The sequence below is a fragment of the Typopeltis vanoorti genome, chromosome 4 (genome assembly GCF_054136105.1).
Source record: "Typopeltis vanoorti isolate ZY-2024b chromosome 4, IOZ_Tvanoo_1.0, whole genome shotgun sequence".
NCBI lineage: Eukaryota > Metazoa > Arthropoda > Arachnida > Uropygi > Thelyphonidae > Typopeltis > Typopeltis vanoorti.
The window spans coordinates 24,227,118-24,252,500 of NC_143552.1; the positions used below are offsets into that span (position 1 = coordinate 24,227,118).

The 25,383-nt window shown below is 36.4% G+C and overlaps 1 protein-coding gene across 3 annotated transcripts in view; it reads right to left on the reverse strand.

The window, feature by feature from the left end:
- LOC150107165 (tRNA (uracil-5-)-methyltransferase homolog A-like) overlaps positions 1 to 25,383 on the reverse strand; it is a 424,227-nt gene that overhangs the window by 132,968 nt on the left and 265,876 nt on the right. For all 3 annotated transcript variants that reach the window (XM_090391689.1, XM_090391688.1, XM_090391687.1), the window contains exon 10: positions 16,976 to 17,158. In XM_090391689.1, the coding sequence (XP_090247815.1) occupies positions 16,976 to 17,158 (183 nt within the window). The remainder of the gene's footprint in view (positions 1 to 16,975; positions 17,159 to 25,383) is intronic.

Consider the following 25,383-nt stretch of genomic DNA (forward strand, 5'->3'; position numbering starts at 1 on the left):
TTGCCTTAGTATCCTATAATGCAAAGCACACTTTCTTTCATATGAGTATATTACTATGCATTATGAGATGGTCATTACACGGATTAGTTTCAACTTTTATTAAGATCTCCTAAGTAGGAGCTAGCTCCAGGAAGATAGTGACATTAAACAAGTCATATAAACAAGTAGTGTATCAACACACTTTTTAAATAATCTGGATTAAAGATAGTTATGAAAGTTTATTTTTTCAGTTGGTTATGAAGACAATTATAATAGACAAATTATATTCTTGTTGCATTAAGATAAACAAGTTTTAACCCATACAAAAATACAGCAGAGGTATAAAACAAAGCCTCCTCTTTATGCAAATGCTATAGAACCCTTTCTGGGATAAGTAAACATTTTGCCTAGAGCAACCTATCCTGATCTTTCTTAAAACGCTGCTGACAATATTACTACTATAGCCTTCCAAGAGGAGGATTTCTTCAACACAGAAAGCACATACCAAGCATAATAAGCAGTTTCAGGAGCCACACTAAACAAACATAGTATTATATGATTATAGTGTGGTAAATGGAGAGGCCAAACTGATGCCATGTCAGGTTAATGGTATGCAGAGGGAAACAAATTGGGAATTCATCTAGGAAATATCCTCTTCCTAAATAAGAAATGTGATATACTAATTAAATGCTTTAAGCAACTACTGGAAAACTGGACTGAAATATGAGCCTCTGTCTCCATAAGAGGGAGAGCAGTAATTATCAAATAGCTGCCAATGTCCCTTGGCATATACATTAAAGATTCTCACTTCTCACAGCGCAATTTATTAAGTCAATACAACAGTATATTGATTCGTATGGAGCCAAACTGGCTTTTTTACTCCACACTAAACTGTTCTCTTAAAGGAGGCCAAAACTTAACACTCATTAACCATAGGAGAGCAATGTTTCTTAATCATCACCCAACAAGAGGAAAGAGTATATACACATTCCACGAAATAGACCTTCAGTTCTGTCACCAGAGGTCTCTCTCTCCATAATTTTAAGAATGACGACATTTCATGTCTACATTTCAATAAATCTAACAAATTTCTTTAGAGATGTGGATGAACTTTTATCTGCAGCATATAGCAAACACAGCTTCCCTTCCTGAGATTCATCTTCCACAGCATGATAGGTAAGAAATCACCATCACCAAGAGACAGCTTGTCTTGCCTGCTTGGAGCTGGTGAGGGCACGAGTCTTATGTGACATTCTTTCTCTGGGCTTCATATGGCACTTTCCAAAATTACTCATCAACTTAGAATTTATGATTCAGGCCAAAGAGATAGGCACTGTGAAATCTGTATTTCAGTTTGCTATGGCCGATGTATAACAGAAGAGAGACTCCAATCTATCATGACAGGAGGACAAAGCCTCTCCCTCTTTTTTTGTATATAAAAATATCTAAGGTATGGGTGAAGCTTACACTCTCCAATGTGAAAAAGATTTATTGCACCTTGATACAACAGTACCAGTAAAGACACTTCATCTGATAATCTCTTAATCCCAACAAACATCATTCCACTGGGACATACCCTATTTTAATTCTTGTAGGGTTATACGTCAACAACACGACTATTAAATTCTTTAAGGAATTTACAACGTATACTGGAATATTAATTAAATGAAAATTTAATAAATACTTCCTATATTTTGGCAATGTCACATTGCCATCTTCATGGGAACATACAAATATGTCATGTGCATGCAGGCACTACAAAAAGCAAATGAGGCAGAAGATAAGAAACTACTATTGTTCCTTAAGTCCTAATGGTGCCCTCAAGCGGGCTATATTGGGTTGTCTTGGCCGTTGGGCTGATGTTCTCATGATGTAAGTCTCCCAAATTTGGGGCAGTCTCATGCACCCAAATTTGTTAAGGTTTGGAACGTTTTTTAGAGCTGAGACTGATTCTATGAATAATCTTTCGTGCTTGAACTTGCTGCGGTGTATTACTTTGGCTTTCTTCCAGCGTATCCTGTGGCAGATACCTAGAGCATGATCTGCAAGCCCAGAGTGGCTATACTGGTGAAACAGGATGTAGTCCTTGTGTTCTGAACTCCTGATATTCGCTGTCCTGCCTGTTTGGCCAAAGTAGGTCAATTTACAGCTGCAAGGGACCTGGTATACCCCAGGTAGATCTAGGGGATGTGGTTGGTCTTTGGTAGAGCGGATAAGGGATGCCAACTTTTTATATGATCTGTAACAAGAAGTCAGGTCATATTTTTTAAGGATTTTGGTTATTTTTTCAGAGGGGCATCAGATGTAGGGAATGGTGATAGATTTAGTGTAATCTTTATTGTGAAGGGGGAGGGGAGTTGTGGTTTACTGGTTTTAATATTTTTTGAATTTTTTGGGGGTTGTATCCATTGGCTAAGAAAGTATTAAGGATGTGGTTTAGTTCAGTGGTTAGGGCATTGTCGTCTGAACAGATTAATTTTGCCCTGTTATATAGTGTTTTAATAACCCCATATTATTGTGGGGGGGGGGGGAAAGATTGCTGGTGAACGTATCTGCCTGTATGGGTGGGCTTTCTATAAACAGAGAAAACCAAGGATCCATAAGGTTGGCGAGTGATTAGAGTGTCTAGGAAAGGGAGGCTGTTCTTTTCCTCTTTTTCCAGGGTGAACAGGATTCTGGGGGTGTTGGCTGTTTAAGTGTGTTAAGGAGTGGAGTATATCTGAGCCATGTGGACAAATAGCGAACACATCATCCACCACGTAACAAAGCCAAATAGTGGGTTTTTGTAGGGCAGAGTGTAAGGCTTTTTCTTCAAAAGTCTCCATAAAGAAGTTGGTCAAGGGTGGGGAAAGCGGTGAACCCATGGCTGTCCCCTCTATCTGTTTGTAGAATTTTCCTTGCCAAATGAAATAGCTCGAGTTCATTGTGAACTAAAATAGGGCTGAGATATCGGGAGGAAATTTGGCTTGTATGAGCTCTAAGGTTAGCCTAGTGGATGTGTGCTTCGCAACCATATGCCTGGGGAAGGAGTATCCTAGGTTCGATTTCCGTCAACGACATGAGGAGCTTAATGATCTTCCTCAGCCATAGCCAAGTTAGCCAGTCTTGGGCATTGACAGTAGGGTTTTTTTTCCAGTTTATCTGGGGTTTTTCATTGTGCAAGCAGGCAAACCGGCCTTCAGAAGTCAACACTACGGACACATGATACACCGGGGCATAGGGCTGACCACCTTATCCTGTGAACGGTTTGAGGTCCGATGATTAACTAACCCTTGACACTGCAAGATAAAAGAGGGTAAAAGGAAGATGATATGAGATGAGCTCTAAGGTTTCCTTGAGTGGGACATTTATGAATAGGGAGGAGATGTCAAAACTGACCATTATGTCAGTGTGTTGGAGTGAGAGGTTTTCTATACTGGCTTTGAACCGGGTGGAGTTTTTTTAATGTGTGATGGTGTGTTGCCAGCATAGTTTGTAAGCGCTTCAGCTAAATGTTTGGCTAATTTATATGTGGGGGAATCAATGCCGTCCACTATGGGACGAAATGGCACATTTATTTTATGTATTTTTGGAAGTCCATATAATTGGGGGGGGGGGGGGGGTCTAGAGTTATAAGGTTTTAGTTTGTTGGTCACTTCCACAGGCCAAGAAGTGACCTTCTTAAGGAGCATATGGAGTGTTCTAATTTGAGAGTTTGTAGGATCTAATAAAAAAACATTAACCTTACCTTACCTGTGTATTCCTTTTGGTTGAAAACCACGGTGGCATTTCCTAATGCCATAACCACTGAACTAAACCACATCCTTAATACTTTCTTAGCCAATGAGTACAATCCCCAAAAAATATTAAAACCAGTACCCCCCCCCCCCCCCCCTTCAGAATAAAGATTACACTAAATCTATCACCATTCCCTACATCCGGGGGGCACCTCTGAAAAAATAACCAAAATCCTTAAATAATATGACCTGACTTCTTGTTACAGACCATATAAAAAGTTGGCATCCCTTATCTGCTCTACCAAAGACCAACCACATCCCCTAGATCTACCTGGGGTATACCAGGTCCCTTGCAGCTGTAAACTGTCCTACTTTGCCCAAACAGGCAGGACAGCGAATATCAGGATTTCAGAACACAAGGACTACATCCTGTTTCACCAGTATAGCCATTCTGGGCTTGCAGACCATGCTCTAGATACCCACCACAGGATACGCTGGAAGAAAGCCAAAGTAATACAATGCAGCAAGTTCAAGTACGAAAGATTATTCATTGAATCAGCCTCAGCGCTAAAAAACGTTCCAAACCTCAACAAATTTGAGTGCATGAGACTGCCCCAAATTTGGGAGACTTACATCATGAGAACATCAGCCCAACGGCCAAGACAACCCAATATAGCCCGCTAGAGGGCACCATTAGGACTTTAGGAACAATAGTAGTTTCTTATCTTCTGCATCATTTGCTTTTTGTAGAGGCTGCATGCACGTGCCATATTTGTATGTTCCCATGAAGATGGCAATGTGACATTGCCGAAATGTAGGAAGTATTTATTACATTTTCTTTTAATTAATATTCCAGTATACGCTGTAAATTCCTTAAATAATTTAATAGTCATACCCTATTTTAGTAGAGTCAGCAAACCTGATGCTGATATTCAACAGTGAATATGACAAAATGTCCTTCCTGCTCTTACAATATCATAGTAATTCAAACCAGAATTATCAGAAAAATATCACTTATGTGACCATTCCAGAACTCTTTTGCACATTTGCCTTGAAACCTCTCAATAAAAAATTATCCATTCAACTTGGCAAACTACAAATCACCTGTGACTCTATGCAGAAGATGATGTAAAATGAATACTTTAATCTCATCCTTACATGTTCAGATAACCACTAGATCTACAACCATTAATTCATTACAGCCAAAGCATTATCACTTCATTACAGCTTTGACTTAATAAAGTGATCTGCAATTTCTACTTTAGACATACCAAGATATGATAGCATAAAACCATCCCACTACAAGAAGTGCCCTGTTGCAAGATTATCCCCACAGGGGGAACAGTACACTTGACCTTTTCCACCAACTATGGAATAAAAGAAACCAACTCCTGCTGAGCAGGGAATCAGTATCACATTTCACTTCAGGAATTAATGGCAAAGTTTGGTTCTCAAGCAAAAAAAATCCCACTGTGTATGTAATAGCTTATGTATACAATATAATCAATGATCTGGGACTTGGCTTTGATTTTTTCTTTTTTCCCCATGTTATGTAATCTCAGTGAAAGCGGTGTTTGCACTCCTCAACACTAAACTGTCTGATGAAAGAGTGTTGTCAGTTTGATTCTAGTCACCAACCAGAGGAACTTTTTCTAAGCCTTTTTTCAACCGGTTCCTCAGTTAGTCAATTCTCTGGAATGGGCAAACAGGTTTTTCTATTCCAGATAATGATAATGAAGCATTATCATTATCCCAGAACACCAGGTTTTTTTATTCCAGAAACTCAAGGAAATCGACCATAGAACCCACACTTTTTCAGACATTAAAAAGACATTGTCTCTTCACTGCAGGCCACTTAAATATCCTTGGGTCTGCTATCTCTGATTAGCTATTAGTGTAGATTGAACTTTCTCAATCTCCACTCAGTCTCCAAAAAAGTTAGATAGGGCTAAAAACGGCCTCACACATTGTTGTAATAATTTGATGATGAAATGTACTTAAGAAATGCTCTTCATGAATGTAGACAAATATGTAACAATTAATGACTGATGATCTCTGTATATAAGGTTTTTTAATTTATTAAAATAATATTAAAAGATTAATATTAATATAGAAATTTGATTTATTATCTCTACAATACACCAACAATATCAAGCAGCTAAAGAGACAAACTAAAAACATACACAGAAATACTAGACTGTAGTGTATGACGCATGGAGAGGCAAAACTGACATCCAATGTCTGGCTTTGCAGGAGTAACAAATACTTGGAAACTCACCAGCAAATACCTTATGTAAATAAGACTTAGAATATAATGATTCAAAGCTTTAAGCAAGAATCAGGAAAGTAGGCTACAATATAAGCCTCTGCAGCCATAAGAGGGAGAGTAATAATATCCATCTAATAGCAGCTAAAGGGATATATCTGAAAAGTGACATAGATCACATATTCAATTAGCAAGCTTTATCTGTTCTCTGATGCTTCATGCTCTTGCACATTTTGGAGCATATATAATATTTCTTGTGCCTGCAACTCAGCCCACTTTGGATAGATAAACTCGTAATATCAGCCTTGGACAAAGAAAAAACTATATCAGCAATCACCTGTATGGCAAGTTAGAACTGAAAGACCGAACTCTGGATATTTCTTCACACATGATCAAACAGAAGTCACTATGGGTCTAAGAGACTATTTTTATAATCAGCATAAAACACATCCATAATCTCAACAAGTAGGGTTACATTAATTTGATGATTTTGAAGATGTTCATTCTAAGACCACATTTAGTCTGACTTCTATGAATTAACAATGTTTTTATTGGGTCCCTACAGGGTGCCTTGGTAGGATTAGTTCCTTTTCAGTTACAATTTGAATTGATTCTGTAACAATTTGAGTGCTTCATGTTTTACCAGAATTGTAATTTGTGCTCTGAAGATGTGGGGTAGAAATCCAATGAAATATTAGTGCATTTAATTAATGAATTGCTTATTTCTGGTGATGCTTACTGTGAAGCATTATCATGAATATCCACCAAAAGCTAAGCCAATGGATAAATGTAAAGTGCCCATGAATAAACGACTGGAGGGAATCTGTGAAAGAGTATTCATCTATTAGGTGGACTGCTCTCTTTGGTATACAATCAAGATTTCTTGGGAAGGTTTTGGGTGCATCACCCTAATGTATGAACAATATCCAAGTGCAGACGTATTTGGGATTTATAAAGTGTTATGAGTAGAACAGAAGCAAAGTTGTGTCCTGAGCAAAAAATATATCGAGGAGGTTATATATGTAATTTGCTTATGCCAAGTTAAGCGGATGTGAAAGTCAACTAATGACGTTGTGTTGACTGGAAATCAGAACATTATTAAAAGTCAGAAAGAGAGGAGGAGTAAAACAGGACTGTATTTTGACAGCACTGAGATTCACTAGTTTATCTTTACCTCACATAACAATGGTGAGGAGATCATTGTTTAAGATACTGGTTATGGAAGATCTTGAAGCTTCAATCATTTGAGTACTGTAAGGTTTCTTGAATGAAGACTACAGTGATCAACAAAACTATGAATAGTATTTTTGGGTAAAAAGAGAGAGAAAAACAAGGTCATTCATCAAAAAATAGGATGAATGAGGGTACAGAATTCTGGGGTACTATTCCAGCCATCAATGATGAGATAAGCCATCTACCATGATACATAACCAACAAAAACAGAGAGAAAACAGGTAATCCAATCAAAAAAAGAAAGGGAGAGAGAGACCCATAAGATAGATTTTTGAGAAGGCCTTGATGACAGACATGCCTTGGTCACATAAAGAGTAAACAGTGTCTTGAAATCTTTTCACCAGTTGCGTCGAAAGGTGCATAAGGTTAGTGAGGAGGTCTGACATACAATGAGAATAGCAGAATCTATATTAGTAATCAGCTCATGGATCTCCAAGTAGCAAAGAAGCTGGACGTTGATGATTTTTTTCAACACTTTTGACTGGAATTGAAACAATCTAACAATAGTTTAAAAGCTGATTTTTATCTCTTTTTTTTTTTTTTTAGGGACAAGATGAATAAAGCTTGATTCCATGCTTTTGATTATAATTCAGATGAATATGACAGCTTAGGCAATACAGAATGGATATTAATTCTACAGCAAAAGTTTTGAACCCACTTGAAGGGACACTATCTGAATCATGACACATTATTCAAAACTACAGATTTTTTTGATATCTTTATGGCGAAAGATCAGATTCTGTAGGCAGCACCTGGTATTGTAGGTGATTTCCATTGGTTCTCTGTATAAGAGGCAGAGGAAAACATTTGCAAATAAGTCATCCTCATCTTTAGATATTATCATTGTACCATCAGAGAGAGATTTCTTTATGTTCTTTCAGGCTAGATGAGTAAACCAACAGGTCGTCCTAGAAACACAAGACTCCTTTACCCAGGACGTCACCCAATACGGTGTTCGTGAGGCTCTGAAAACTCATAGCTGAGTTCCTTCCCCCCTGGGGAAGTTGGCACAGTTGGTATTTTTGCCACTTTGTGTAAAAGCAAAATACTGCCTGTCCTCCTTCCTGAGGGGAATTTGAAAGTAGCCAGAGTTCAGATCCAATTTTGAAAACACTCTTGCTCCCTCCAGCCCAACCAGTAACTCTTCTATCATGCATACAAGAAAGTCAATTGGTTTAGTGACTTTATTGTCTTCCCTTAGGTCTAACACGTACCTTAGGTCTCCGTCTGACTTTTCAACCAGAATGAAGGGGCTGTTCCAACGGGAATTTGACCTCTCGATGATTCCCACCTTTTCATATTCCATTAATAATTTCTCCAATTTGTCTAGGTGTTTCCAAGTTGTCTGGTACTGCTTAACATATATTGGATGTCTCTGAAGTGACTTGCACCGTATGCTCAATCACGTTTTTGCAGGGTAAGGAGGTGATTCCCTCAGTGAATACCTGGGGATATCTCTTACACACTAGTTGAAAAAATTCTTGAAACTCCTCCTTAATGGGATCGGAGTCATGCAACTTCAGAGCATTGTGCACAAGTCTCTCTCTCCACCAATCTTGATCTTCCTCCCCCCCCCCCCCATTATCCTTCCCAACTGACCTAGTTACACTTATTTTGCTTACGTTGTCAGGAGCAAGTTTAGATTCGAAAGTTCTCCCACAGAGTAACAGTGATTGGTTAACAAAGTTGCACACAAATTGGTTTCCTCTCAAGAAGTCCAATCCCAGCACAATTTGGTGGTCCGGGCTCGAGATCTCAGGGAGAACTATCAGTCCACGCATAACGCTTATGGGGAAACAAGGCATGGAAATGTTTACATTAATTTTTGTGGTGGAACAAAGTTCAACTCTGGCAATTCTCATGATTTTGTGGGGTTGTTGAAGTTCAACCAAGCTATCATTACTCATGGTGCCTAGTTTTTTGAATAGCGAATGAGGGATGACCGAAATATGTGCTCCAGTGTCTAAGAGGAAATTGCAAGGGACATACTCTATGAAACCTTCAACCAAGGTGAGGTTCTTTTCATCTTGCATCTCTGTGGGGCTCACTCTCTGCATCTTTCCCTCAGTGTTGATTTTTGGAGTGAACTGATGCTTTGATTCGCTTTTGGGGATCCCCTCTCCTGAGACTTCTAATATTAAATTTCTTAGATCAGTGATCTGTGCCATGTCCCCAAATATTCTATCTTTTTCTTTGACTATCTCATAGCATTTATCAGGCTTTCTACTTCCTTCTGGAGTACACTTTCTTGCAATTCATAGGAGAGGCCTGTTTGAAATTGTTGGAGCGCTACCCACTCAAGGTAATCTCGATCCTCTGGTGAGGTTCTCATTTCTCGGGTGAGAGTCAATATTCTATTGAGAAAAGTATCGACTCTCTCCCCTTTTCCATGGAAGCACTTGTAAAGCTTGCCAAGTACTTGAACAATTCCTCCCTTCTTGGAGAATTCAGAGATCAGAATTTCCTTGAATTGTTCATATCTCAGGGTTCTTCTTAGGATGGATTGCGAGCAAAGAATTTTCTTCGCTTTCCCTATTAGCCTTCCACGTATGAGCATGAGGAGTTGTATGTCACTCCATCGGCCCATTCCTCTGAGCTCCTCGACACGTTTAAAGAATGTGTGCACACAATCATCTCCCTCTCCAGAGAATTGTGGGAACACATGTAGGGGATCAATCATTGTAAAAAACTCTGAGTCATCTAAATCTGAGCTTGATGGTTGAGACATACCTTCATTCATCTTATAAACTTAATCATTTACCCTTTTTCACACACTCTGGTATTCCAACAAATGCCTGACTGTCTGTTACGAACCAAGACCAACTTATAGTGATTATTCCCTATTAACCTTAAATTTTAGGGGCCCTAATCACATCCTGCCGGCTGTGGCATTGTTAAATATTTCATCATCATCATTAAATTCCTGCCATGTACCCTCAAGGGGTGTATAGGATATGACAGTACTACATGAAAAAAAAAAATTACATCATTACTAATTTCCTATCCACAATTTTCCTCCAAATCAGTCTGTTACTTGTCAAGACTCCAACATTATCAGATCTTATATTTCTATCGTCTAAGGCACTTTCTACAGTATCAATCCACCTATATCTTGGTCTTCCTCTGGGTCGTTTTGCTGCCAACCTGGCAGAGAACATTTGTTTTGCTAATCTTTCTTCGCCCATTCTGTTTAAGTGACCATACCACCTGAGATTAGTTCTGCTAACGCATTCCTGGATGATGACAATGTCAAGTTCTTTCCTAATATCCTCGTTTTTGATATGATATTGCCATTGGTGCCATCTGTTCAGGCCTATAATCTTTCTCATGACTCTCATATCTGTGGGCTCTAGTCTTTCGCCAAGTGTTTTACTTCTGACCCAGCTCTCAGATCCATAAGTTAAAACAGGTTTGAACACTGTCTTGTATACAGCTAATTTAGTGTCCCGGCTAATTTCTCTCTTATTCCATATGAATTTATTCAATTGACTTCCTACCATACCCGCTTTGCTGATTGTGTTGTCTATTTCTATATTTAATTTACCATCTTCACTAAAAATCGTGCCTAAGTAGCTGAAATGTTTTACTTGTTTCACAGGTTCTCCATTCACAACACAGTTAACATTTTCACCGATTCTGCCTATTTTCATTGTCTTTGTTTTTTTATTGCTGACTTTCATACCATATCTACTACAACAGTTATTCAATTTAGTCGGGGAATCTTGCAGACTTGTAGCGGATTTATTTAGAAGTTTAACATCATCCGCATAAAGCACATTAACATCTCCAATTTTGATATCATGTTTAATACCACTTGACTTCATAATGTGATCCATATAGATAATGAATAACAGAGGGGATAATGTACATCCTTGTCTCACACCAGATTTAACATTAAACCATTTTCCTGTACTTCATTCAATTCTAACTGCTGACTTACAACTCAAATAAAGACTAAGTATTGCTTGATATAATGTCCCATTGATACCATATAACTGTAGCATATTGAATAGCTTCTCTCTTGGCACCCTGTCATATGCCTTTTCCAGATCTACAAAACTTAAATACAGATCTTTGTTATATTCCCATTCTTTCTCAACTATTTGTTGTAAAGTGAAGATCTGATCCTGACAGCCTCTATTTGGCCTGAATTCAGCTTGTCCTTCATCCAGCTTTTCTTCCACAATTCTTCTCAACCGTTTCTCAAGTATAATTGCATAGATCTTGCCAGGAACACTTAGTAGGGAAATACCTCTGTAATTCTCACATTGTTTTATTTCCCTTTTTATATATGGGTACTATGAGAGCTCTACTCCAATCATCAGGAATTCGTCCCTCTGTCCAGGCTTTCTGAACTATGCAGTGCAGCCACTGTAAGACTTTTATATCACCATACTTTAGCATTTCTGGTCGAATATCATCTAATTCTGCTGTCTTTCACATCTCAAGCCTTTGATGGCTTTTTCTACTTGAAGTATGGATATGTATTCCTGACTGCATGCGTGGTCAGTGTTTTTACTACTGTGCTGTCATCACTGCTTGTTTCATTTAGCAATTTTTCAAAGTAATTACTCCATACTTCAAGGATATCTTTTTCTCCCGTTTTTCATGTCACCTTTATCATCTCTAACTCCTTTTACAGCACTCTTTCCTCCATTCCTAAGCTTCTTCAACAACCTCCAGAATATTTTGCCACCTTCTTGATATTTATTTTCTATATTCTTGCCAAAGTCCTCCCATGACTTTTGTTTAGCTAGTTTTACACAATGTTTAGCATTCTTGCATTTGACTCTGTATTCTCTAAGAGCACAAGCTGACTTAATTGCCGGGAACTTCTGATAGGCTTTCTTCTTTTCCTTCACTCCCTCTTTAACTTCCTGTGTCCACCATGGAGTTCTAATTTTTCTATCATTGCAGACAACTTCACCACATGCCTCTCTATCTGAATCAATCAGGGCTTTCTTCAAGGCTTGCCACTGAATCTCAAAGGTTTGATTCCTGTTCTCAAACTCTTTCATTTTTTTTCAATAATCTTTGTGTATTTTAATATACAGTTCACATCTGAGAGCTGCTCAACTTTTATTTGCTTTAAAACTTTCTTACATGTTATTCTTTTCAATATGAAATTCAATTTTATCCTGCTCAGGACTAAATAGTGATCGCTTCCAATTTCAAATCCTCTGTACACTCTGGTGTCCTGCACCAGGGAGAAAACATCACTATCAACAATAACATAGTCAATGAGACTTTTCTTATTCCTTGCCTCTTCTCTCCATGTGAATTTGTGCACATTTGTATGTTGGAACATGGTGTTAGTAATAACCAGTCCATGTCCTGAGCAGAAATCCAACAAATATTTGCCATTTTTATTAGCTTTGCTCTTTTCTCCAAATTTTCCCAAAATATTTTTGTATGTCTTACAATCATTTCCTACTCTGCTATTTAGATCCCCAACAAGGACCAACTTTTCCTTTTTCATTGTGTCAGTTGCTTTTTTTTAAAGCCTCAAAAAATTCTTCCACTTCTACCGTAGTAGAACCTTCTGTTGGACCATAGGCACAAATAAGTCTCATTTTCCAGTTCCCCATTCTCATATTTGCCCACATTACTCTACTTGAGACTGACTGCCATTCAAGAAGATTAGCCTCATATTTTGTGTTTATATGATATATATATATATATATATATATATATTCTATTTAGTTGTTTCTCGATTATGTCCTTTCTTATTCAAAACCTTATTCAATTAAAATCCTACCAGCTGCTCTATTGTTACGTCGTTGCTTTATATCTTCCTTTATATATATATATATCTATTCTATCTTTCTTTCGCTATTTTACTTCTTCAGATATCGGGCCTTTAATATGCTTACATCTATTTATATCTAGGACTGTTTCTTCTTCGGATACTGGCAAATTTTTATGCTGCGCCAGCCAGTATCCTATAGTGGAAAAGGTTCCTACTCAGGGAGACAATACTAGACTTTTAGCCATTCTTACACAATACTTTACTTTAATGCTGCTGTATAGATTCAAACTGCAGTCGTGACCAAAATCTATAATTATATACTCTTTCTAATTTCTTCCCGTCAAAATAGGTTCTATTTTTATAAGTGGTAGCTTGGAATTGTAATCAAGCCTGACTCAGGTTTAGGTAAATGACATGTTTATTGGAATATCTAAACAGAATACAAAATTCATACACTCAATTATGACTCAATACTAATTAAAACTTGAGTTAAGAGGTTAACATATTCTAAATTAATTAAAGGTCAAAAAGCATGCGAAACACAATAACTGCATATTGGGATAGATAGCAAATGATATGAAGTTAAACAAAAATTCCTTTCTGTAATGCTATTCATTAAGATAATATAAACAAACATTCTAATGTTACTCAGTAACTAAAATCCACAATTCTGATCTCATTAAGTTAATTCTATCACATACAATTACTAAAGATCTCTTCCAAACAAGTCTTCTTACTCTCTCAAAGGAGGTTAACTTTCTAATTAGAGACTGTCCACGGAGTTCTTCTAATGAATTTTATACACAAAATAGAGTAATTTCACCTCACCGAACGTTTTCTGCATCTCTCAGCACCACGTGTACGTCTGGTCACTTCTTGTCTATTGGCTGTCCATACGCCAACGTAGGGGATATGCTATCTTCATTATTTCTACCGAAAATGGACTTATATCTTTGCATTTCAGGAACAACTCGATGGGACTTCTCAGTGATGGATTGATTCTGCTAGGACTGGAAATTTTTACCTTCAGCTCTGCATAGAATCCTTCTCCATTTTCAAGAAAGCCTGCTGTCCGACATCTTATCTTAGCACAGACGATTCATCCCCCCTTTACGCAAACTCCTGCTAACTTCTGAGCCACCAAACAGGAAAACGATATGACAAAGAGTGATCCCCTATACGGCTCTCATCCCCTTATATTCTTCGATAGAGCACCCTGTTTTTCGGAGTCCCCTTTGCACACGACCCGTCTCTTTTCTCCCCTTAGGTTCATCCCTTGCTTTCCTGATGCTGTTATGCTCTTGGATTCACGGAATACACGTCAACGTACATTCTGTGTAAGCTACTGCCGCCAGCATTACACTGGACACGTGTACTTATATACTTTCTAAGAATTATTACTCAGTAACTATCTGGTGACTCACAGTTAATCTATACAGCTTAAATGAGGCTTGAAATTAATATTAACAAAATTCTTCCTTTAAAACATTCTCTAATTTAATTCTAGTAGTGATGAAAAGATTAAAGTACATGGAACATAAGATAAAAAATTGCAGATTTATACATAAAGTGAAGAAGTTTCACTTTTGATTTCAGCTGATGTGCAGGTATTTCTCTTTATTAGTAAGTTTAGTATGTTAGATTCTGAATGAATGATTTCTTTGCAAGATTCCTTCATTCAGGATCTAACATTGCAAAGATTTTTGAATTCATTATAGAATCAGGATATTTCAGCTGGAAAAACAAGATCTACAGACAAGTGGAAGGCACAGCCATGGGCAGCCCTCCGTCTCTGGTGTTGATTCTAAATCGTGACTGTCTGGCACAAAGACTTATTAACCAAAGTTCATAAATTATCTCTCTTCTGCCTGGCGTGTTATGTGTGATGATTCAAGTGGTTTTCATCTTCAAGCTCTGCAGAGAATTAACTGACGCTTCTGACTTAACGTCCAATTGTCACCTTCACATGGTGCACCCCATTAGGAAGTGTCCACAAAGTACTGTACAAATAAGGATGGGTGACAATTTTACATTTAGTCAACCAAACAATGCTTTTTACTAGATTAAATGAGAAATAAACATGATGCCAATGAGATTTCATGCAAATAGGGACATTAGCCAGTTAAACAATTATATAGAGTAAATGGAATGTTATAAAGAACAATACAGTCTATATTTAAGTTTAAAATAAGCAGTTAAAATTGAAGAACATTCAGAAAGAAGACCATCTTCCAGGATTCCTTAACTAAACAGAACAGCAGCTATGGCAGATTTGCCAGTCAAGAGTTCCAAACTATGAAAATGGGTAGGTGCGTAATAAAACTTCAGCTGTATTCTTAATGGGAATCTTATAGAACACAAAATATTTCAGGCTATTCAGACACAGATTTCAGTGAAAATGGCAAATTAAATATGTAAATGAACAACAGAATAAGAAACAGGTATAGTGGATAGCCATCCCACTTTGTTTATTCTGTTGCATAAACAGAATCCCTCTTATCTCTATATTTCTAGAGATAAGAGGGGGGGGGGAAAGACCTCTTGATGTTTCTGTAGATATTGTGTAGCATAAACTTTTAAAATAATAATTTAAAAACCAAATGAAACTCAAAATTACAAGCCAAAACAATTTCAGATTGTTCTATTAGACATGAAGATAATTCACATATATTAGTTTTACGTGAAAATTATATATATAAAAAAAAACTTGAAATTAGCATGGAATGTGTTAAAAATTCAACAACAAAAAATGTGCCACCTTACTTGAAGTGCAAGGGACATGTTACAAAAGTCAAGTGAGCTACCGAACAGATGGGCAATGCATGAAACAGAGCCTGGCAAGAATGTATCAAACTAAAAGGGGAATAAAAACTAGAGACCTTACTCTGGAAGACAAATGAAACAGCCATTTTAGCAGGGGCGAAGGACGCTAGCAGCACTGTGTTTACCACAGTGTCATATTGCTATGCGCGCAAGCATATGCATATCATAGTGAGATGCAAGCTATTAACGTAACCCAGCATTGTCCGTCGCACAGTTCCACTATTGTTTATATACAGTTTGCACCAGTAGTGGAGTGTTCGTAGTGCTTATCCTGTTTACTCCGTCTCTTTAAATATTTAAACATTACAATTAAAGACATAACATTTGTTACAGTTTTTATTTTAGAATATTATTAGAATTATGATGATGGCTTTTATTTTTAAGTAATTTTGAATTATGCCAAAACAGTATAATTTTATCGATAATAAACAATATTTTTTCATATTTAATTTCTTTTTAAATTTTTACCATAATTTTGATATTTTATCCAAACACGTATATAGTATGCCAACGCTTTAGAGATCTCCACTTCGAAATTTGCCAAAAATAGTCGATTCATGCTGAAGGGGAGAAAGAAATAAAGGATGTATGAATTGGTTGCCAACACGCGAAATCACGTGCATGGGTAAAATTTTCCAACTGTTATACAAGCAACATAGTTAACTACAATGATCATAAAATAGAAGTTAATTTACCAACATGTAATAATAAACAACTTATCCCACAATAGATTGATTACCCTATTATCAGAGATTCTCCTTTTTGGGACATGCTCAGAAGTGTCGAAGGGTCTCTAATCTGTGGGCGAACTATACACTGTACTTACAGTGTGTATGTATATTTCGAAAGTTGCAGCACCCCCACGATTTCAAGCCATGAGCCGCCACTGCATTTTAGACAACAATGACCCCCCCCCCAGAGATGTTGACTAGTATTTGTAGCAGTCATTCATCAAAGCTGTTTGTGGAAACAGGTCACATTGCAGGAAGTTGGAAATGGCTTAGATGAGAGTGGCTGTTATTTTGTGCAGAATTCAATTAAATGCAGAATATAGTTGAAACATATGCCACTTGAGCTATTATACAGTAAATTAATAAAGCTGCTGTTTTAGAATGGCAGTAAACAAATTTAAAAACAAAAACAAAATAACAGTTTACAACTGGAATTTTCAATTTATGAAAATGGCTTTATTATTAATGAAAAACTTACCTTTGCCAAGCTAAGTCCAATTGTTCCAGTGCCACAACATATATCAAGAAGAATAGTAGGGGACTGAATATCAGCCAATTCACCAATAGCATCATATAGTATTTCAGCAGCAGAAGTGTTCACCTGAAAAAAGGCCTCTGGACTAATACAAAACTTCATGTTCAACAGAGTCTCTTCTATATGCTGAAAATTACAAAATACATGATTTATTTTCAACAAAAAAATTCAATTGAGAAGAAAACAATTTCTTTCCCAACTTTTCCATTCATGTATTTTATAAAATCAAGTTTTCTTCCTTACTAACACCACTATAACAAAATGATATGCTACAAAAAATGTAGAAAAGTCCTAGATGTCCCAGAGAATCAATCCTATTTTAAGCTCACTTCACTGTTGGGAAAAAAAAAAAAAAAAAAACTCAAACCCTCCAATATAGTGACTAAATTACCTAACAAATTAAATTAAAATGTCAAGAAATTATATTCTTATTTAATCTTTATTCAAGTTTAAGGAAACAAACTTTGTGCGTGAAGTTTCTTCATGAGTAGACTACTTGAATATGGAAGCTAATGACTTCAAATTAGTTGCCTTAGTATCCCATAATGCAAAACATATATCCTCTAGGGTGTGTATAGTGGTATAATGCTATGCATTATGGGAAGGGCCATCACCCAGACCAATTTCAACCATTATTGAAGTCTCACCAGTGGGAGCCAGATCCATAAGGGATACCACAGTTGAAGTAATGCAGAAGTCACATCACATATACATACCATATACAAATAGTGAATTTAATTTAATTTATTAAATTATTAATTAATTAATTTAATTAATTTAATTTATAACCAAGTGAAAAACCTTTCTACCACTTACCTAACAAATGAACTATACATAAATAACTGAAAATTTGGAAATCATATACTCATGCCAGGATGCAAAGGACAGGCAAAAACCCAGCATAATGAACCCAAAAAATATGAAAAAGTATAGATAAAAAACAATAAAGGGAGACATTATTAGAAAGAACGATGAGTATGAAATGATAAAAATTAAAATTTAGAATTAATGTTTAAATTCCTACATGTCAGGTTAGCATAAATGCACAGTTGCTATCCACACAAACTCTATAATTTGAAGTTTGCATGGTTGTACATTGGACCATATTTCTTTAATTTACACCACTTTAATTTAAGATAACAGTATAATTTTATGCCAGTTGTCCATAATTGGGTCTCTGTTCAATTAGGAAACTGCCTTTTTATTGTGACAAACAGAATTGCAAGCAGACATAATTAATACAATAACAGAAGACTTATGTGAATGATATTTCTTGTTACTGAAGTTTCAGCAAAGCATCATGAGCATAATCAGCAAAACATTTAAAATAAACAAACATAATTGAAAAAACAGAGACCCAATAATGAGAACAAGTAAATGACATAAAGAGGCATTGTTCTGAGTGCTTTTCAGTGTCCTAATGACGTTTTAAACACAAACTAGATATTAATAAATTAACAATTTTCCATAAGGGGTGATAAATTTAGTCTGTTTCTATTAAGAGAGCAATAAAGTAGGACTTTGTAGCTTTCTTTGTATAATCATACCAAGAGAAAATGGCTTTTCGGTGGAGATGGCCAATTCAGCAATTCCAGATTGATCCAGCTCATAGAAACTAGTACAGTTGAAATATTCATTTGAAAAATGAACAGCTGCAGATCTTCCAGTGAGATAGACCACAAATCCAGGTATCTGAATACCAGGATGGGTTGGGAACAGAAGCTAATCCTTCACAGAATATAATACAATAAAATGAATTTCTGCAACAATTACAACTGTCAAACATATCTAAGTATTCTGGCAATCCTTTCAGAAATATCTTTAATACTTGGGATTGCAACATGTTTGATAACTTCATACTAGACATATAACTCCACAACTACTAATGACCTTGCTAACAAAGGACTAAGTGAAGTTAGATTGGAATGTGGTCTTAATAAAATTTATTGTTGCATCAACAGCACTTTATTAGAGCATAAAGAGTGAGTCTGATGAATGTGAGATTTAATGGTGCCAGATTTTTTACGAAGATGGGAACATAACTGTGCATGGATATAAAGTCCAGTGTATGTGTGTGTGTGTGGGGGGTTTCTTCTGAAAGGCAGAAAACTGAAAACTTCCATCTGACTGGCAGAAAACATGGTGGTCTAAATCAGAAATGCAACAATCCCTTTCCACCTCAAGAGTAAACTGTATTTGAGAACAAAAAGCATTAAAAATTCAAAAGGAAAACCCTGACATACTGAAAAAAAATTGCTGACATATCAGTACCATAGGAACTTAGAATGGATATTACAACCAGTTGCAGTTCATATTGTTCCAGAAAACAGTTCACTAGAGTAGGAGAAAGAGAACTATCTATGGCAGTTCAATAAACTTGTGGAAAAAACTTGTTCTGATATGTGAAGGCAGAATGGGTGATAAAATCAAAGACAGGAAGAATATTTGATGAAATGTTTGGTAGGAGCAACTCTAGTGTTTCAACTAGAGCAACAATATCAAGCTAAGTAAGAGATCACAAGGCAAAGATCATTGCTATTCAAAATAATTTTTAATCAGTTTAAGCTTGCAAAGACTTCTTTCTCCACTTTCTACGCTAACAGGAATTGTTAACAATATTCTTAGGGCAGTGGTTACATTGGGATAAATTTCTACCAGATTTTGGTTATATATATATATACTAGGGAGGCTACAACCCCTGGCACCTACAGCGCCCCCCCCCCCGTGTTCCAGACTGGTAGGGCGGTTCTACTTGAATTCTGATGACTCGAAATGGGGTTCCCCCCTGACGGCTACCCCCCCCCCCAAGTTCCGGACTGGCAGGCCGGTTCTCCTTTAATTTTGAAGACTTGAAAGGGAGTCCCCCCCCCCTCACTACTGACTATAACACTTATGTATGTTTGAAGTTTGAGATCAGTCCATAAGATGTTGGCAGCCTTCATCGGAGTTTATTGAGAAAAGGACGTGGCTGGAGAGAGAGTGCTAGCTCGGGTTTCTGTTGTAGGAAATCTCTCTCTTGTGTTCCTCAACACGGAAAAGGATAGATTTATCAGTCTGACCGTACTAAGGCTTTCGACAATTACAAATAATCTTGTAAACTCCTGGGTACTGAAGAAAGTGATGTTTTTCTTCAGGTCGACTGAGGATGGAACGCAGTTTAGGAAAAGTAGTGAAACATGTTTTGATGTTGAATTTCTTAAGAATTTTAGCCAGTTTGGGAGAGAGGGAACTGATAAAAGGCAAAGAGATATGCGCTCTTGGGGAAGAAGAGTCTTCCATAGTAGGTTGACGATTGCAGAAAAGAAATTTCTCAATATTTTTTAGAGAGAAACCAATGTTCAGAAAGGTCCCTTTTAGAAAATTAGTTTAGTTTGAAGTTCTATCTCGTCGGATAATAATGATCTGGCTCGATGTGCCAGGGTGGAGATAATGCCAAATTTCTGTGGAGGGTAGTGATGGCAGGATGCATGAAGGTATCAGTAGGCTTTCTGAAGATGGAGATTTTGATATTTCAAAGCATCAATCAAAAAAAAAAAAAACAATCAGCTAACGCCTTTTTATTCCCGTAATCGGGAGTAGGCGAGGCCATTTAGCCCTATCTAACTTTTGGAGACTGAGTGGGCAGCTCAATCTCCACTGGTACCCAATCAGAGACAGATGGCCCAAGGCTATCACTAATTAAGCGGTGCGCAGTGAAGAGAGACGGCTCAAACGTGCCGCCATCTCGTGGTCCCTAACCCTAACACAATATATTTAATGTCTGAAATAATGTGGGTTCTACGGTCGATTTTCTTGAGTTTACAGGACGAAAAACCCAAGTTTCCGGGAGGAAAAACCTGCTTGCCCGTGCCAGAGATCGACTAACTCGGGAACCGGTCGAAAAAAGGCTTAGAAAAATTTCCTCTAGTCGCCGACTAGACTCGAAACCAAGTCTTTCTTCGTGCGGCCAAGCACGGCGGTGTGCAAACGCCACATCCGCCGTAAGTTAGACAGTTAGTTTTGTTGGTTTCTAGTTCATAAGTGAATTTAATCTTGTGATGAAAGTTGTTGAGATGATCCAGAAAAATATTAAGGTTATCTAGGCCGTGCTCCCAAACGAGAAAAACATCAACACTAAAATACAGCCAGATCTTAGGTTTTAGTGCAGATGAACTAATCGCTTTTTCTTCAAAGTCTTCAAGAACTATATTTGCTAGAAATGGGGAGCGGGTCTGCCCATAGCTAATCCTGAGTTTTATTTATATATCTTGTCTTCAAATCTAAAGTATCCTTTTACGTATAAAAGCTATATTCACCTGTTCCACAATAGCAGTTGCAACTTGTTCAACTTGTTGGTGATTGATTGGTTTGCGTCCCCTGCCTACCTGCACTGATAGAGTTCCAGTAGTTTAAAATCGCTGAATCAGTTTTCGCAAGTTTGTTACGCTAATCGGTCCTTTACGTAAATTTTTCATAAGCCGAAAATCAGGAAGACAAGCACTGGCATTATTGTTCCGCTGATAATAGAGTTTGACTAACACTTACGTAAGGTGAGAGGCATCGAAAAGCAGTTTGTCTACGAATGATAAGAAATCTCACAAGCTTTTCTTTTATTGCATAATCGCTCACAAGAAACACGATAATGCAAATTAATTTATTTTACTCGGTAAACAGCGCCAAAATTTCCCATGTTGGCAACTTTTGATAGTATTTTTTACACACACACACACACATATATATATTGTTGTAATTAGGATTGACTCGGGATGTATACATTTATAAAATTAAAATTTAACTGACTAGAACCCGAGAAAGTGTAACAAAAACCTATAATAAATCACGACTAGTTTCATCAGTGTTCCGACTTCTTCAGGTGAGTAAGAAATAACATAAGACATAGAAATAACAAGGTAAAATATATGTGTATATATATGCAGGCATAGACTTCTGTGGCTAATTGGTTTAAAAGATATATTTCAGTGATTACACCACATTTTTTATTATTCAGTTATACAAAATACTGAAATAATAGTTCCCGACAAGTTTCGTAATTCTTAGGATTTACATCTTCAGGGGGTAAATAGTATAACTTAAAGTTTAAACATTAAAGTTTAATTAAATTAAAGTATAACTTAAAATTTAAACAACGATACAACAAACAATGGCACGTAAAATAGAACAACTTGAATGTTAACGTTTTTTTATTTCAATTATGTACTGCAATTTATCTGTACTTCTCAGTTTTTTAGAAACTTCAGTTTTTATTATTGTTTCCTCTTCCTAAAAAGAAACCTGATGAAGCCTGTAAAAAGCCGAAACTAGATGTGTTTTTTATCATTAAAGCATTTAATTTCTCGGTTATTAAGTCATTAAATATCTTTCTAAATGTATCAAAGTAACCGAGTCAATGGTAATGAATACACACACACACATATATATATATACAGAAATACACACACACATATATATTATATACAGATATACACAGATACATATACACACACACACACATATATATATATACACAAACACACACACATATATATATATATACACAAACACACACACACACATATATACATACACACACACACACACACACATATATATACAAATATATATACATACACACACACACACACACATACAAATATATATACATACACACACACACACACACATATATATATACACACACACACACACACACACACACACACACACACACACACACACACACACACACACACACACACACACACACATAAATACCTTGCATAACGCGGTTAATTGGTTCCAAGAAGCATCCGCGCTATGCAAAACCGCGCTGTTCGAGGTCTATTTATAAAGGTTTTCAATTTAATTTGTTTATTACAAAAATTTAGGATAATAAAAATGTTTAAAAATGAAAAAGAATTGTTATTTTTATTAACTAAATAACAAATAAAATCCTTTTAAACTGATATAAAAGTTGTAGAAAACAAAAAAAATATTGCTTCAATTTTAGTACACAGTCATTTACTTTTTACTAAAGTAGTATTTTAGTGTTCGTTGAACTATCCTTGCCTTCTTTGTCTCTTCAAGTACTAGATCTCTGTAGCATTTAATAGCATTATTGAGACTTTGTCTCACTTTGATGCTTCTTTCCAAATTCGGGTCGGCATTTATGAGAAAGTCGGAAGCTTCGTCGATTTTTCTCACAAAAGTTGAAAGGTCAGAAAAGAAAATTCTTCAACCATAACATCAGTTGGGTTATCTTCGTCTTCTTCTGCTTCATAGGCTCGTTGTTGTTCCAACTCATCATCCAGATCATTTGAATGAGAATCAATACATTCGTTCACATTGTTACAATCTAAACTTGTAAAACCAAGATCTTTTCCCATCTGCACAATTTCTGTTGAGATTTCCTCTTTCTGTGTTGTAAAGGCAACAAAGTCCTTTGAACAAGGCGGCAAGATATTATGCCATATGGCTCTCATGTTGCTTTGAGACACCTCTTGCCAAGATTCATAAATATTTTGAATAGCATCTTTTATGTTAAATTTCTTCCAAAATTCACTCAAAGTCCAAGAATCTTCTTCTTCTGATGCTTTAATAGCTTGAGCAAAAGTTCGTCTTAAATAGTAAGCCTTGAAAGTGAAGATAACGCCTTGATCCATCGGCTGCAGAATTGATGTTGTGTTTGGAGGGAAAAAATGAATCTTGACATTTTCCTCTAAGTCAGTTAATAGAGTTGGATGGCCTGGCGCATTGTCTAATAAAAGCGAAATTTTGAAAGGAATATCATTCTTTTTACAATAGCTTTTAACTTCAGGGCAAAAAAAAGTTTTAAACCAGTCTTCGAAAATTGAACGAGTCACCCACGCTTTTTTTTATTCGAATGCCAATGAACAAGTAAATTGTTCTTTGTAAAGCCCTTAAGAGCTCTTGGGTTTTCTGCTCTGTACACTAACAGTGGCTTCAATTTTTACTCACCTGATGCACTACCTTCTAGTAAAAGTGTCAATCGGTCTTTTGACACACAAGAGAGATAAACCAAGGGGTCCGACAGGGATGTCCCCTCTCATCAACTCTTTTTAATATCTACTTAAATGAAATAATAATAAAATGGAGTAAAAATTTACATCAAGGAATTAAACTTTCACCTACAGTTAACTTAAACACTCTCCTCTTTGCAGATGAACAAATAATAACTACAAATTCTGAAGATAACTTACAGAAAGCTATTTTAAATCTAAATGAGATATCCAAAGATTATGGTATGATAATATCAACGGAAAAATCAAAAACTATGGCCTTTAAAGGACAAGATCCAGCAAGAACTAAAATAGTATTAGATAACAAGATCTTAGAACAGGTGAATTCATTTAACTACCTAGGATGTATGATCACTTATGAAAATGAAAAAGATATAAACATAAAAATTGCAAAATATTTAAAAATAACAGGAGTAATTAACTCTATATTTAAACCAAACCTAGTTCAAAAACAAACCAGGCTAAAAGTATACAATACATTAGCCCTACCGGTCTTAATGTATGTAAGCGAAATCTGGACAATAAAACAAAAAGACAAACAAAGATTAACAACAGCAGAAATGAAGTTTATGAGAAAAACTGCAAAGTATACCCTATTGGATCACAAAAGAAACGAAGATATTATGAAAGAATTAAACCAAGAACCAGTAATTGAAAAAATTAAAAAATATAAACATAGATGGATGGAACACGTTCAAAGAATGAAAACAGAAAGATTACCAAAACAAGCCTTAAAGTACAAGCCATTAGGAAAAAGAAAACAGTACGTCCTCTTAAACGATGACTTCTAAGGCCGGAACAGGCCATACTAGGCCTAAATCCTTGATACATATGATGATGATGATACCCAGCTTGTGTTTTTTCCTTCTCTGCTAGAAATGTGCATGATGGCATTCTTTTCCAGAACAAGCCAGTCTCGTCAGCGTTAAAAATTTGATCATCTGTGTAGCCTTCCTTCTCAATAAGCTCCATCAATTCACTGGGAAATAATTCTGCAGTTTTAGTGTCAGCACTTGCGTTTTCACCTTGGATTCTTACGTTATGGAGTCCCATACGCTTTTTGAAATTGTAGAACCACCCGCGACTTGCTATAAACGTTTCACTGGTTATACCTCCTTCATTTTCGCTTTCATTTTCGTTTATTTTGTCATATAGACTTGTTGCTTTTGTCTGGATTATCATTTGACTTAAAGAAAATAGTTTTATGATTACAATCTTCAGTCCAGATCATTAGAAGGCGTTCTATATTTTCCACTGTAGAAGAATTCATTTAACTACCTAGGATGTATTAACTACCTAGGATCGATTTCTCGTGATCACTTTTGACATATTAGA